The sequence below is a fragment of the Amphiprion ocellaris genome, chromosome 23 (assembly GCF_022539595.1).
Source record: "Amphiprion ocellaris isolate individual 3 ecotype Okinawa chromosome 23, ASM2253959v1, whole genome shotgun sequence".
Lineage (NCBI taxonomy): Eukaryota > Metazoa > Chordata > Actinopteri > Pomacentridae > Amphiprion > Amphiprion ocellaris.
This window is the reverse complement of record NC_072788.1, coordinates 2136901-2150934: the sequence shown is the minus strand read 5'-3', so window position 1 is coordinate 2150934 and position 14034 is coordinate 2136901. Positions and strand designations below refer to the sequence as shown.

Below are 14034 nucleotides of genomic sequence, written 5' to 3'. Positions count from 1 at the left end.
TGTGATGAGGTACAAGAAGGAGAAATGAAGCAGCTGGACTCAACGGTGTTGCATGCGATGGATCTGGACGTCCCCAGGAACGTCCTCGTTTTCAGCGTCGTCAAACCTCCTCAGCATGGCAGCATCATCGACCACAGTGGTGGAAAACCAATCAACAAGAGACGAGAAGCCAATCCTCCAGCCCCTGTGGTCGACTTTACCATGACCGACCTTATAAATGGTACTTTTTACATGTCAGTGTTAAAGCCTCTTTCACTAATGACTGATGTTGATAAGAAATCACTTTAAATCATTATTTATTAATCGAGTATACTTAGTCTTGCTGGCATCAGGGGACACAGTAGGTCTTTGAGACACAAGCAAGAGTTTCGGTAGATGACAAGATTGGTCTCAAGTCTGTATCAAGTGTGTTAAGTAGAGACAAGAGGAAATAAGGCTAGCTTAGCATAAAGTACACCTTTCTAAAGTTCAATAGGGAGTGTTTTTATCACCCTTTGTCTCTTATTATTTAAAACCAATGACTGTGGGTGACTGTCCAGAGACGAACCAGGAGTCAGGTGTTGCACAGTTCCTCCTAGCACTCTTTTTTCCATTTGTAACTATTTGTGGCCCCTTTTTATTTGGATAACACAATCCTATTAGCATCTAGCTGAACAGAAAGTCTAGAAATGTATACCCCTACCCCTCTGTTTAAGAAAGATTGCATCCCCTCTCTGTAATTATTGAAAGATGGTTTACTCAGGATGATAATAAATACACTGCGTTTCCAACATAGACAGCATGACATAAGAACTTGTTCTGACAGACGATAACCCTGTTCTCACTGTGACTCTTCCAGCATCTCCAAATCTCACTAATCAGCACCTTCAATCTCATTTATCAAAAAGAAGAAGCTAATCTAAACAGCAAAATGTGTTTTTAATGATTTGCCAATTGTACATTTGGTCAGCAAGTGAAAGGTTTTCGCAGGTTCCTGCATGGGTATGATAGCACCGAACTTTAGGAGGTAGTACCAAATCAGCTACCCTAAAAGCACTCATACGACCTGTGATTTTTATTTTTCTGCTTGTGACTTTTAGAGGTGCTGGTAGACATATTTTGTAACATTTGAAGAGAACCAGGCTAGCTGTTTCCACTTCTTCCACTAATGCTAAGCTAGGCTAATTTCCTCTAGGTTCTAGGTATAAACTAAATGTACCTTTAGACTGCATGTGCTACTTTAAGATTTAACTTGCTGTACTTAATTATATGCAAATATGTGTGTAGTTACACTGTCTAATAGACACTTTTGGTGTTTAACATCCAAAAAACAATGATAATGCCTGGATTTAAGTGGGTGTTAGAGACGCCTGACAGTCTAACCATTCTGTTTTAAAGCTTTAAAGCAATTAAACTGACTTAAAATGAAGAACTTTCCTTCAAATCACAAGAATATTAAGATTCTGTGACAAATTTGAGTTTCTCTTGAAGTAAAATAATTCTGATGTCACCAATGAAGAAATATTGATATGCATCCTTAATTCCAAAATCAGTCAATAAGTCAGATCAACCCATGTCATCATCATCATCATCATCCCACAGGTATGGAGGTGATGTACATGCACGACGACTCTGAGAATATGGAGGACAGTTTTACCATCCAGCTGACTGACGGCAGACACAAACTGCACAGACAGGTGATGGTTAAAGTGCAGCCAGTGAATGACGAAGAGCCTCGCGTCAACAGGTAAGAACATCTTCATCAGAGCTCCTGTTGAAAGTTAGTCATCACTGGACTGATTGTGGGAAAGAAAAGTGAACCTCGTGTCAATCTTCTGGTGTACAGGAACAATGGACTGGAGGTGGAGCCAGGAGAAGCCAGACTTATATCCAGCGTTACGTTGCTTGCAGTGGACAGCGACAACCCCGCTTCAGAGGTCATGTATATATTCGACAGCGTTCCAACCCAAGGAGTCCTCCAGCTTAAGGTTGGTGCAGTGCCATGAGGTCGTTAAACCAATTTTTGATATGATGTCCCTTATTAGTTTAGTTGTGTAAAGTGAGGAGGATGGAATCATTCACATGTACCCAACTAGATTTAACGGAAATTCACATTTGTTCCTCATTTACAGTCAGTTTACAGAGACTTATGACCAAATCTGCTGCTCCCATCAGTTCTACTGAGCTTTTTACCTTCTTTTAGTTTATTGTTTTGGTTTCAGACCTGCATTCTTAGCCATCTACAGCCTTACAACCATAGTGGAGTATTTAGCAACTAGCAGCTTAGAGCCAAATATATTTCAAAGGCATTGATGGAGACCAAAACTGAGCAAAATATTGGACTAATATTCATCTGGTTGGCACAAGCATGGCTCCAAATATATCCAAGCATTGCTTTGTCCGCTAGAAGGATAAATACTCAACCTATTCGTAAAGTGTTGTAAATGTTGTGCTGCCCCCAAGTGTCCCAAAAAAACAGTCAACTACATGGTTGGATGTTCCTAAACACAAACCTTTATAGCATTGTCTAATCATTAAGGAGTTTATTTTTAATAAGGATTTAGAAGTTTGTCTTTGGCATGTCTTCTGTATCTCCTGTTAAACCAATAGTCTGCCTCTAATGACTATATTAGAGCAGGGGTGTCAAACATGTGACCTGTGGGCCAAAACCAGTCCTCCAGAGGGTCCAATCCGGCCCTCAAAGTGTAAAAATTCCAGAGAAGACTTTAACTGCAGATTGTACATTTATAAAATTCTAAATTTAAAATAATTTCTAGACCATGACGAGTTTTTTTGATCATCAAGTAAACTACTAGATTGTTCATTTGTCATTTTGTCTCATTTTTGGAATATTTTGTCTTGTTTTTGTTGTTTATTGTCTTTTTTTGTCTGACCGTCTCATGGTTTTGTCGTTTTGTTTCTTGTTTTTGTCATTTTGTGTTTCCTTTTTGTCTCGCTTGCGTTGTCTATTTTTTTGTCCCTTTGTTTCTTGCTTTTGTCGTTTTGTGTCTCGTTTTGTAATTTTTTGTCTTTTTTTTGTCTGAAGTTTGCTGCTGGTCTCGTGTTTTTGTTGTTTTGTTTCTAATTTTTGTCATATTTTGTCTTCTTTTTGTTGTTTTTTTTGTCTTTTTTGTAGTTTTGATCATAAATCATTGTTCTTTTGTCATTTTGATCATAAAGTAAAATACTACATTGTTCAGGTCTAGATAACTATTGATCCAGATTGTTATTTATAGGTTCTTATGCTGTGATTTTACTGCCCACTTTACATCAAATTGGGCTGAATGTGGCCCCTGAACTAAAATGAGTTTGACACCATTGTATTAGAGGGTAGGGACACACTATCTATATGGTTGTTTAGCTTTTAGGACTTGTTGCAAATTCTTGTGTCAAACTGAGGAATCTGATCAGACATGCTGAAGCCAGTAATTTATTTTGTTTGCATCTGGGCGTCCCTGTGCTGCACCATCTCCCTTCTCTTAGTTAGGAATCACTGTTCACACTGGGATGATACAGGGAGACGCCGAGCTCTAACTGTGACTGATTCTGTCTCAGGAAAGTCGGACCTGGGTGACGCTGTCGGCGGGAAGCAACTGCACTCAAGAAATGGTAGACATGAACCTTCTGCGCTACGTACACACAGGCGTCGGCGATGCTAAAACACAGGACTTCTTTGTGTTCCACTTGCTGGATGGAAAGAATCAATCGCCACCACAGCACTTCCAGATCTCTGTGAAGGATCTAGAAAAAGGTAGTGGAATTTAGTCTTTAAATTCTTCATTAGGTTTGGATGAAATTATCTGCTTGTGATGTCCTCATGACTGCCAGGTCATGTGGCCAACATTTTTTCCTGTTTAGGGTTTCTGAGCAAAGCGTTATGACCACTCATTATCTCAAATATCATAGCAACAGTATGGTTTCGAATTCAGAACAAGTCTGATCCAACTTCCTGTTTAAAGGATCTGCTGCTAAGGTCTTGGTACCTCAAGGCACCTTCATATACCTTTTAAGCAGTTTTAGTGGAATCCAAAAGACAACAACATATTAGGCATAATGATTTGACCAATCAATAAGATGTGGTCCTAAATGTAATGTAACCTTTACTGATTTGTGGTTTTCAGGAAACATTGCCATCATTGTGAAGCCGGTGAGCATCAGCCGAGGCGACCGCGTGGTTCTCACCACAGATGTGCTGCTGGCAACAGATGGAACAGACAAACCAGAGGAGCTTCTGTACGTCATCACCAACCCACCTGCTCACGGACACGTAGAGTACGTCAAACATCCCGGACTGGTCATCTCCACATTCAGCCAGATGGACATAGCGGCCAACCTTGTGGCATACGTCCACGACAACCAAGCCAGCATACCCAAAGAGACCTTTCAGTGAGTCCAAGAAGCCATCAATTGCAACTTGGGTGACTTGTGTACCTAGAGAATTTGTATACAGGGATCAAAATTTCTGAAAATTTGCAAAACCTTCAGGAAGGAAATTCCAATAATTCCTTAAAAGTTCCCCTTAAAAGTTTTTTTTTTTTTTTTTTTTTTTTTAAATCCCCCAAATTTGGCAAGAAAATTCTTGTAAATATTTTCAAAAAATGAGTAAAAATCTTCCAAAAAATCCTAAAAATATCTAAAGTGATTGCATATATATCAGTAAAACTTTTAATATTTTCTTTAAGAACATTCACATAAAAATCAACCAAAATCCAGCATTTTCAAACTTTAAAACGGGTCAATTTTGACCCACAGGACGACATGCGGGTTAAACTTATTTTGAGTTTTCTTGTAAAATTCAACTCAAAACAAGATAATTTCAAGATTGTTTGACTTAAGAAGATATTTAAGATGCATTGTCTTAAAACAAGTCCCTCCATCTGCTGAAATGTCTCTTGTTAAGTGAATTTATCTTAAATCAAGTGGGATGAGACATTTTGACTAAAAATAAGACAAATAGACTTGGTGAGATTTTGAGTTTTTGCAGTGTATGTGTCCGTTGTGCTTCAACCTGTAGTGACTCTACTGAATCTGTCATTTCTAATCTAGTTTTTACATTGACCACATCAGGCCACATCACCTAACACCCTGCTCTTTCATCCTTTACCAGGTTTGTTGTGAGTAATGGTAAAACCAGTCGGAATGGAAGCTTTGAGATTGTGGTGGAAATGGTGGATCGCGTCCTGCCGTCTCTGACCTCCAACAAAGGCCTCTCAGTCCCCCAAGGTTCCTCCATGATCCTGGGTCCTGACTGCCTGTCCATGTCCGACCCCGACACTCCACCCAGCGCCCTGACTTTTATCCTCCTGCAGCCTCCACAGTATGGCAAGCTGGTTTTAGCTGGTACCACACTGACCACCGGTTCAAACTTCACCCAGACAGACGTTCAGGAGTTAGAGGTGGCGTACAAACATGACGGGGGGCCGTCGCAGATCGACCGATTCGCCTTCACTGCTTCTGACAGCACCAACCGAGGTTTCCTGCTGGACGGGCGGCTACATACAGAACCTGTGTTCTTCACCATTCAGGTAGTTATTAAAAGCTGTATTCTGTAAGTTGCTGAGACTTTGTGGTTTTGTCACAACTCTTCTAGAAACCTGAAAGTTGGAAAATGGTCTAATTGCACCACTTACATCCTAGGATTGTCTGCTCGTGAGCCAATGAGAACAGAATAAGATCATTAAATGTTGTTTTCCTGTATTTTTATCCTCAGAGGAACTTTATCCAACAAAATTTAGATATCTTTACAGAGGTTTTCTGCACAGGAAGTGAATCTAAGTAGATTGTGCCAAACAATGCATTAGCATTAAATTAGCATGTCTTAGCACCCAGAAGCTACAAGTCTTATCTGACCAAGTGAAGTCTGGGTACTGAACTGAACTTTGTAGTGCAACCAAACCTTTGTTGCATCTTTGTTGCATTTCTCTAACATCCCACATGTTGAATAGAACTGAGTTTATTATCTGATAAATCCCAAACCTTGAAAGGTGCTCTAGTTACGAGATAGTTGTTCTATTCACGTAGGAATGGTCAGAATGTTTTGGCTCATGAGTGGTAGTGGCTTTATTCAAATTAGTCTTTTTGGAATACATTTTTTGGGAGGGAAATGCAAGCAAAAATTGGATGCATGTCTCTTCTGCGAGCTTTTCTTGTTTCATATTGGTTCACAGAGGTCTTGAAGGTGTTATTTCTTCACAACTTCCCACTGGCTGAAGCTCCTGTTTTCTCTGTAAGGTATCTGTTCGGTCACTCCTACTTCATCAAGCTGTGTGTACTTTCAGATCAAGCCTTTGGATAAGTCGTCTCCTGAGGTTGTCAAGCTGTTCCCACTTTGGAAAGCAGAACTTTTAGCAGATGGCCGATACGGGATCTTCCTGTCATCTCGAGACCTGAAGGCTCAAGACAGCGACAGCAGAGAAGAAGAGCTCATGTTCTTCATCACTCGTCCCCCCTATTTTGGCTACCTGGAAAACATTACCACAGGTTTGGAGAGTCTTTTTTCTTATCTATGTTTCGATCAGTGTAGCATAGCATGACAGAAAAATAATCTTCTTCTTTGCTCTTCCCAGGTGGTTTTGTGCTGCAGCGCTTCTCCCAGTCGGAGCTGAACAGAAGAACTATTGTTTACATCGTCAATCCAGACAGGGAGTCTCTCTCAGACAGCCTGGAGTTCAGAGTGTCTGATCCTCTGGGTAACACTGGGCCTCCTCACATGTAAGAAGAACAGCAACACACTGGTTTTGTCGTGACACATTAACCTACCAGCTTAGTCTTCACCATGCGTGACCTGGTTTTTGCAGACTTGAATTCAGGTGGTCCAGTGTGGAGCTTTCTCAGGCGGAGTCCTCTGCATGTGAGCAGCAGGGAACCATCTCATTGGACATCATACGGAAGGGGAACCTGGCAGAGTCGTCGTATATCACCGTCAAGGTCTGCAAGAGATGTTAGAGCTTCTCAGTGCTCCAAAGAAGCCTTAAACTGTAGAAATCTTGACCTGTAATGTTGTCAGAATCATCATAGACCTGATACTTGATCTATATCCAGCTGGTTTTAACACGTTTCTGCGTTGTGTTTTGTTTTCTAGGTAAAGGAGGGGACTGCAACCGCTGGAAAAGATTTCCTCATAAACCCTTCTTCACTCATTCAGTTTGATCCAGGTATGGGCTCATTACAGAGAGAAATTGTGTGACATTTTAAGAATTCAAGGGAGGATCAGATTGTCAGTTGGGTCAGTGTTCAGACCTATAAAACTATTGTAGAAATACAGGAACAACTGTTGTGTTCTGGTTTCATTGAGATCAGTTGGCTTAATACCAATAAAGGTCATCAAAGGTAATGCCAGAACTTAGTAATGGTGTCATTATGCTCTGCAGGGCTTCAAAATATGGATGCAAATTCACACAAATTCATTATATTCTCAATTTTAGGGTCATGGCTTTGTATGTTCTTCAAGGAAATGCATTAAACATTTGTTGTTGTAAAAGGAAACGTCTTAGTGAAAGCTACACCATACTTTAACCCTCCTGTTGTCTTCATTTATGGGCACCAAAAAATATTGTTTCCTTGTCTGAAAAAAAATACAAAAATTCAGCAAAAAATTCCCCAAATTTCTGAAAATTTACAAAACATTCAGGAAGAAAATTCCAATAATTCCTTAAAAGTTTCCCTTAAAAGTTTTTTTTTTTTTTTTTTTTGAAATCCCCCAAATTTGGCAAGAAAATTCTTGTAAATATTTTCAAAAAATGAGTAAAAATCTTCCAGAAAAATCCTTAAAATATCTAAAGTGATTCCATATATATCAGTAAAACTTCTAATATTCACACAAAAATTTTTATGTGAATGTTCTTAAGAAACATTTTAGATTTCTTTTTTCCACCAAAAAATGTTCAAAGATTTCCCAGAAATGTTTAAAATGTGGACATCAGAAGTTTCACTGTGAAAATATATTTTTTCCCACATTTTTGAACTTTAAAACAGGTTAATTTGACCTGCAGGACGACACGAGGGTTAAACTTATTTTGAGTTTTCTTTTAAAATACAACTTAAAACAAGATCATTTCAAGATCGAGGGTTAAACGATCCATTATTGTGTCCTTGTAGGAGTGTCAAAGCGGAGCTGGCAAACTGAGATCATCCAAGATCTCCTTGAGGAGGCTGAGGAGACGTTTGAAGTGCTGCTGGTTTCTCCTGAAAACACAGTGATTGGAATCATCAACAAGGCTCAACTCACCATCAGGGACTCAGGAAGAGGTAAGAAATAATGTGTTTTTTGCCGCAAAAGATGGCGAACGGTAACAACCGTACTGTTAAATCTCCAACACAGGGCAGTGCCGGCTAAACCAGGATCGGGAGGCTCCTGTTCTTGGAGGGAAGGAGATTCGGTCAGATACGTACCCCCAACATGGATCCATCCAGCTGGAGAAACTTCCTCTTGGTACGGAATCAGTCATCTGGACCCGTGGAGACAGCATCCACAAGCCAGGAGGAAGAGTAACGAAAAAGAAAATCAGAGTGATGGGCAATCCAAAATCAGTAAGTTTGATTTTATTTGAGCCCTAAAACCAGTTTTCCATCTTGCACTGGCTTAGCTTCATCAGCTGCTCTCTGTTTTGTGTTTCAGGTTGCTCCTTCATCCGTTTTCCACAACGGAACAGACATAGTTTACACCGTAAGTAGCAACAGCAGCTGACACCAACCAGAAGATATTTCAGGTTATAGGCTCAACATTCTCATTCCATTCCAGTATCACGGCATCATGCAATTGCAAGTGGAAGACGACACCTCGACATCCAGGAAGGGCAGGAAGGCGAACATCCAGGTGGTCAGCAGGCAAACGCAGCAGCAGCAGCAGGCGTCGGCAGCGATTACAAAGCTAAAACTGGATCCTCAAAGAAAGACCTCAAAAGCTCAGAAAACAGGACTGGATGAAGGACATGTGAGTACAAATGTTGTGGTCTTTGGAAAACTTGTTGAGCCAGCAGAGAGGAATTAACCTTTGCCATTCTAAACTCCTTAGCCTCATAATCAGAATACCAGTCCATTTTGTTTCTTCAGTCCTTTCTTGACTTTTGGGGAAGCGGTGCTTAATTCCAGACGCCATGCAAACTGCAGTAGTGATTGTTGAGACCAGTTAGGTTTTAAATGGCATTAAATAAATGCTAATCAATGTTTCCCAACACTTATTACAACCTGCGTTCCTTGGCAGAATGATGTGATGATCAGCGTTGGTTTGTCTGTCTGTTAGCAACATTATTCAAAAACAGACGGATTTGGATGAAATTTTCAGGGAAGGTCAGAAATGACTCAAGGACCAAGTGATTAGATTTTGGCAGTGATGCAGCTTATAGTCTGGATCCACGTATTTGTTGAAGATTTCTGTATCATTGCCAGATATCAGCATGGCGTCACTGTAACTATTTACTTGACTATTTTGAGTCATTTTGGACTATTTTGAGTCATTTTTTAATCATTTAAGACACATCTCTTGTCATTTTGGACAAGTTTAAAATAATTTTAGGTCAATTTTGAATAATTTTTTTAATAAATTTTGGACATCCTTGAGTCATTTTGGAAAATTTTCAAGTCATTTTACAATTTTTATGTCTTGTAGGACATTTTTCAAGTTATTTTGGACATTATTTGAGCCATATTGACCATTTTTGGGTGATTTTGGACACATTTCCAGTTATTTTTGGACAATCTTCAGTCATGTTGGACAAGTTTCAAATCATTTGGGACACATTTCAGTAAGTTAGGACATGTTTTAAGTTATTTTTGATATTCTTTAGTCATTTTAGACATGTTTTTGAGTACTTTTGAATATTAGTGAACACTACGTCAGCTGCCTGGTGATGATCACATGATTGTGATCCTACAACAAATCCACCGCTCTGAACCACGGATTTTTATAAAACTGTAACTGTGAATAATTCCTACTTTGGAAAGAAAATTTTAGTAGTTTGAAGACACTTTTAAAGTCATTTTGTACCCATTTTTAGTTTTTTTTTTTTTTTAACCCTCCTCAGCCATCCTAGACCATTAACTCATTTTGGACAGATTTTGAACAGTTAAGGAGGATTTTCTAAACAAGTTCTGGACAAATTTGAGTAATTTCTAGTCTTCTTGCACATATTTTCGGTCATTTTTGACCAATTTTGACAACATTTTGAGAACACACTTATTTATGAGGTCATATTTGAGTCATTTTAGACCTTTTTATTGTTTTTAGTAATTTTTGGAACCCTTCTAAGCCATCCTACATGTTTAACTCATTTTGGACAGAATGTGAACAGGAAAACAGGATTTTTTTTGAGCAAGTTCTGGACAAATGTCTAATCATTTTTGGACAAATGTGGAGATTTGTTAAAGATTTCTATATCATTGCGAGATAGTGGCACGACGTCGAGTTGAATTTGAACCACCCACACATATGCAGTAATGTCTTGTCTCCACCATTTTTCATCTGTATTGGTCAACTTTATCTCCAACCAGGGCAAAAGCTCATCAGTTTGACTTATTATTATTAAACAAATTCCACCATTCTCTGAAGTTTTCCAATATTCTGATCCCTTTAGTACCAAAAACAACACCTGGTTTCTTGTCTTGACATTGTGGCATGTCTTTTACCATCCCAATACTTTGATTTCTAAATACTTCACTACCATTTGAAGCAGCACTATATTTATTTTGATGGGAATTTTTGTGCCCTACAGGCTTCAGCTAATAGCCCCGTCCACAAACCCTGTGTGCCAGAACTGATGGGACTCCTGCATTTCAACCAAACCACCAATCAGCTCTTTCACTGCAACGGCGTCTCCTGGAAACCCTGGGCACCGACTGATCAGGTATTCCAGTTTAACAACTAGAGAGAAACCTGCCTGTAATTAAAACCCTTTGCATCTGTGGAAGAAAGTAACAGAATGCAGGCATTTTTTGTTTCTTCTATGCATCTAGAAAGACTAGAATCAATGGTAACACCCAAAATGTTGGACTTTTGGTCTAACTTGCTAGTAAAGTGTCTCTTTTTGCTGTTGTGGGCTGATAACGGTGATCTCTGATTGTCCTGCTTCAAAAGTTGTATTTAAAGGAGCAAAGGGAGTTCAGATCATTCAGACCAACAGCTAAACAGTCAAAATAGTGGCTCTCGGAAAGAACTGTGTGGAACTCCTTAAGGATTGAAGAGAGGTCTTTCGACAGAACATTGATAATGTTTGAATTAAACGCCAACATTTCTTCACATTTCCTGTTGAATCCCAGATGGTGAGCGCTCAGATGTGTCCTCAGGGCTGGACTTTCCATGGCGGTTGTTGCTACGTCCTCAGTGCTGAACACAAGGCCACATGGAGCGCAGCTAACAGGGCCTGCAGGGAAAGGTACAGTCCACAGAAATTCATATAAACTGTGAATACTGGACAAAGAAATGCTGCGGCAGGAATCATAAATATACATTCTTCTGATTTGTTCTCTGTCACACATGAAAACTGTATAATCTCTTCCATATGTTCTATAATTTTAAAGGCAAGATGACGTTTTTTTATTATTGTTATTATTTCAGATATAAAGGAGCTCTGGCCAGTGTTCTCTCTAAAGTGGACATGGACTGGCTGTGGGACTTCAGTGGAAGAAAACCATTCTGGATAGGTGAGTGTTTACATTGAAAGATGATTTTTAAATATTTAGAAATGCATTATGTGTAATTTTGCAGTTTTAGAGTTCCCAGTTGCTAATTGAAGTCCTAAGTAGCTTGTTTGGTACTTAAAAGTGTAGCTTTCATTATTATCTAGTAAATTATATGTACTAGGAAACAATAAGTTAGTAAAATAACAGATACTTGTGGCAGCTTTATGTTCAGAGTACTAAATATATACATTTTCGTTCAATATAACAATCCATGTTTGGTTTTTATAATGCAGTTCTTTATGAAAAATGGACAAAAACAATTTATGTTGTTGAGAGAAAATAAAAAGTATGACTACACAAAAGCAATGTCATTAACCCTCGTGTCGTCCTGCAGGCCAAAACTGACCCATTTCAGATATTTTTAGGATTTTTTTTTTGGAAGATTTTTACTCATTTTTAAAAAATATTTCCAAGAATTTTCTTGCCAAATTTGGGAGATTTCTTTTAAATAAAACTTTTAAGGGAAACTTCTAAGGAATTATTGGAATTTTCTTCCTGAAGGTTTTGCGAATTTTCAGATATTCTGGGAATTTTTTTGCTGAATTTTTTTTGGTGCTCTTAAATGAGGACAAGAGGAGGGTTAATACATCTCAAATTAGGAGGTTACATGAAAGCAAAAATCTAGTTTTGAGTGAAAAACTGCTATTTTTTTTAGCATGTCTGGTTTATTTTAAGTCACCTAAGCTTGACAATCCTGGTAAAATGGAGCTTAAAATAAGTTTTCCCAAATAATTTTAAGATCTCAAAATTCTAAATATATCTTTTTTCAAGAAATCTTACATTTTTCAAGACATTTTTCACTTGTTCTATTGGCAGATTTTTTCACTTATTTCAAGGTAAAAGTTCCTTGAAATAAGTTTTTTTTCTTGTTTTGAGAGGGGCATTTTTTTTCAGTGTAAGATTTGGTTCGTTTCCCCCAATGGAACTGCATGCCACACAGGATTAATTTACTTGGAAGTTAAAAGAAAAATATTTGTAGAAAATCCAACAATTCAGCTCTGATAAATGGGATTTTTTTAATTTAAATTTTTTTAAAATAATGGATTCATTCATGATATTCTATAATGGATTGGAGTTTTAGGGAATAACCCATGTTAATGAGCTGCATCATCTCATTTCTAAACTAACTGAAAGGGCCTTATGTTGCTAAAATGCTTCTTTACCAAACACAGTCGAGGTCCATTTAACTTCAAATGGAATGACTTCTCTTCTGCTGCCTCAGGCCTGAACGACAGGGAGGGTCGAGGTCGGTGGGAGTGGACGGGAGGCGAGCCGGTCGTCTTCACCAACTGGAGGAAGACGCCTCCTCGCTCCAAAACGAAGGGCAGCAGAAAGTGCGTCCTGGTTTGGAGACGAGCGAAGTGGCAGATCAGGGACTGCAAGACGAGCAGAGGCCATCGCTTTGTGTGTTCAGTGAAAACCTGAATCCCTCTGTGTGGTTTCAGACGAGGAAGGACTGATCCTCGGGAGGCTTTCACTGCAACAACACACCACTGCCTGGGATTCGTAATGGAATTTGTGAGAGTTACGATGCTGCGTGATCTCAGTGGCCTAGTTTACCCTGCATTTATTCTAATTAACCAATATTGTTACATATGTAAAGCTCCTTTTTAAAAAGTATTCAGTGTATTTTTGCTTTTTTAATGCTTTTCAGAATAACTGACTTGTTATTTTAATTTATATTGTGCTAACATTGTACATATTCTTAAATTAATTTGTGTTTAATCAGAGGATCACAACCCAACTGGCACACTGTGTAAAAATATAATGAAAACCTCTAGTTGTACTCAACTTATTGGATATTTGGAGGCAAAAGGGAAGATGCACAATGTACGGTGAGGGTCAACAGCCAATTTTTGTTTCCTTTAAATGGCTAATCGGGCCATGGACTGAATTTAACCCTCCTGTTGTCCTCATTTACGGGCACCAAAAAAATAGTTTCCTTGTCTGAAAAAAATCCCAAAATTCAGCAAAATTCACTGGATTTTGATTTTTTTAGTGAATGCTCTTAAGAAACATTTTTAACATTTCTTTTTTTCCACAAAAAAATGTTCAAAGATTTCCCAAAAATGTTGAAAATGTGGACATCAGAAGTTTCACTATGAAAATATTTATTTTTTCCACATTTTCAAACTTTAAAACGGGTCAGTTTGACCCGCAGGACAACACGAGGGTTAATTCCACGTTCTTTTCACTTTTTCTATCAATCATTGCTTCCACATGCTTCTGTAAAGACTAAAATCAGGCTTTGTCTCTTGAATTCCATTCATGTAAACAGAAAACGCTTCAAAATAAAGTGGATATAAAAGTTAAGCTCTTGCAGAATATTTTGCCTAATTTAGAAAGGTGTGATTTCAGAATTTGCATCCATTATCTTGC

At 38.5% G+C, this 14034-nt stretch overlaps 1 protein-coding gene across 3 annotated transcripts in view; it reads left to right on the top strand.

Moving 5' to 3' along the window:
• The window catches only part of frem1a (Fras1 related extracellular matrix 1a), a 40005-nt gene extending 26037 nt beyond the window's left edge, over nt 1–13968 (top strand). For all 3 annotated transcript variants that reach the window (XM_035940693.2, XM_023293650.3, XM_035940692.2), the window contains 18 exons: nt 10–220; nt 1582–1726; nt 1826–1967; nt 3535–3730; nt 4101–4365; nt 5087–5504; nt 6258–6459; nt 6546–6690; nt 6777–6906; nt 7061–7133; nt 8077–8226; nt 8300–8508; nt 8597–8644; nt 8720–8911; nt 10689–10820; nt 11233–11348; nt 11531–11616; nt 12878–13968. In XM_035940693.2, coding sequence (XP_035796586.2) covers nt 10–220; nt 1582–1726; nt 1826–1967; nt 3535–3730; nt 4101–4365; nt 5087–5504; nt 6258–6459; nt 6546–6690; nt 6777–6906; nt 7061–7133; nt 8077–8226; nt 8300–8508; nt 8597–8644; nt 8720–8911; nt 10689–10820; nt 11233–11348; nt 11531–11616; nt 12878–13080 — 3063 coding nt within the window. In that variant the 3' untranslated portion in view covers nt 13081–13968. The remainder of the gene's footprint in view (nt 1–9; nt 221–1581; nt 1727–1825; nt 1968–3534; nt 3731–4100; nt 4366–5086; nt 5505–6257; nt 6460–6545; nt 6691–6776; nt 6907–7060; nt 7134–8076; nt 8227–8299; nt 8509–8596; nt 8645–8719; nt 8912–10688; nt 10821–11232; nt 11349–11530; nt 11617–12877) is intronic.
• The last annotated feature ends 66 nt before the right edge of the window (nt 13969–14034 follow it).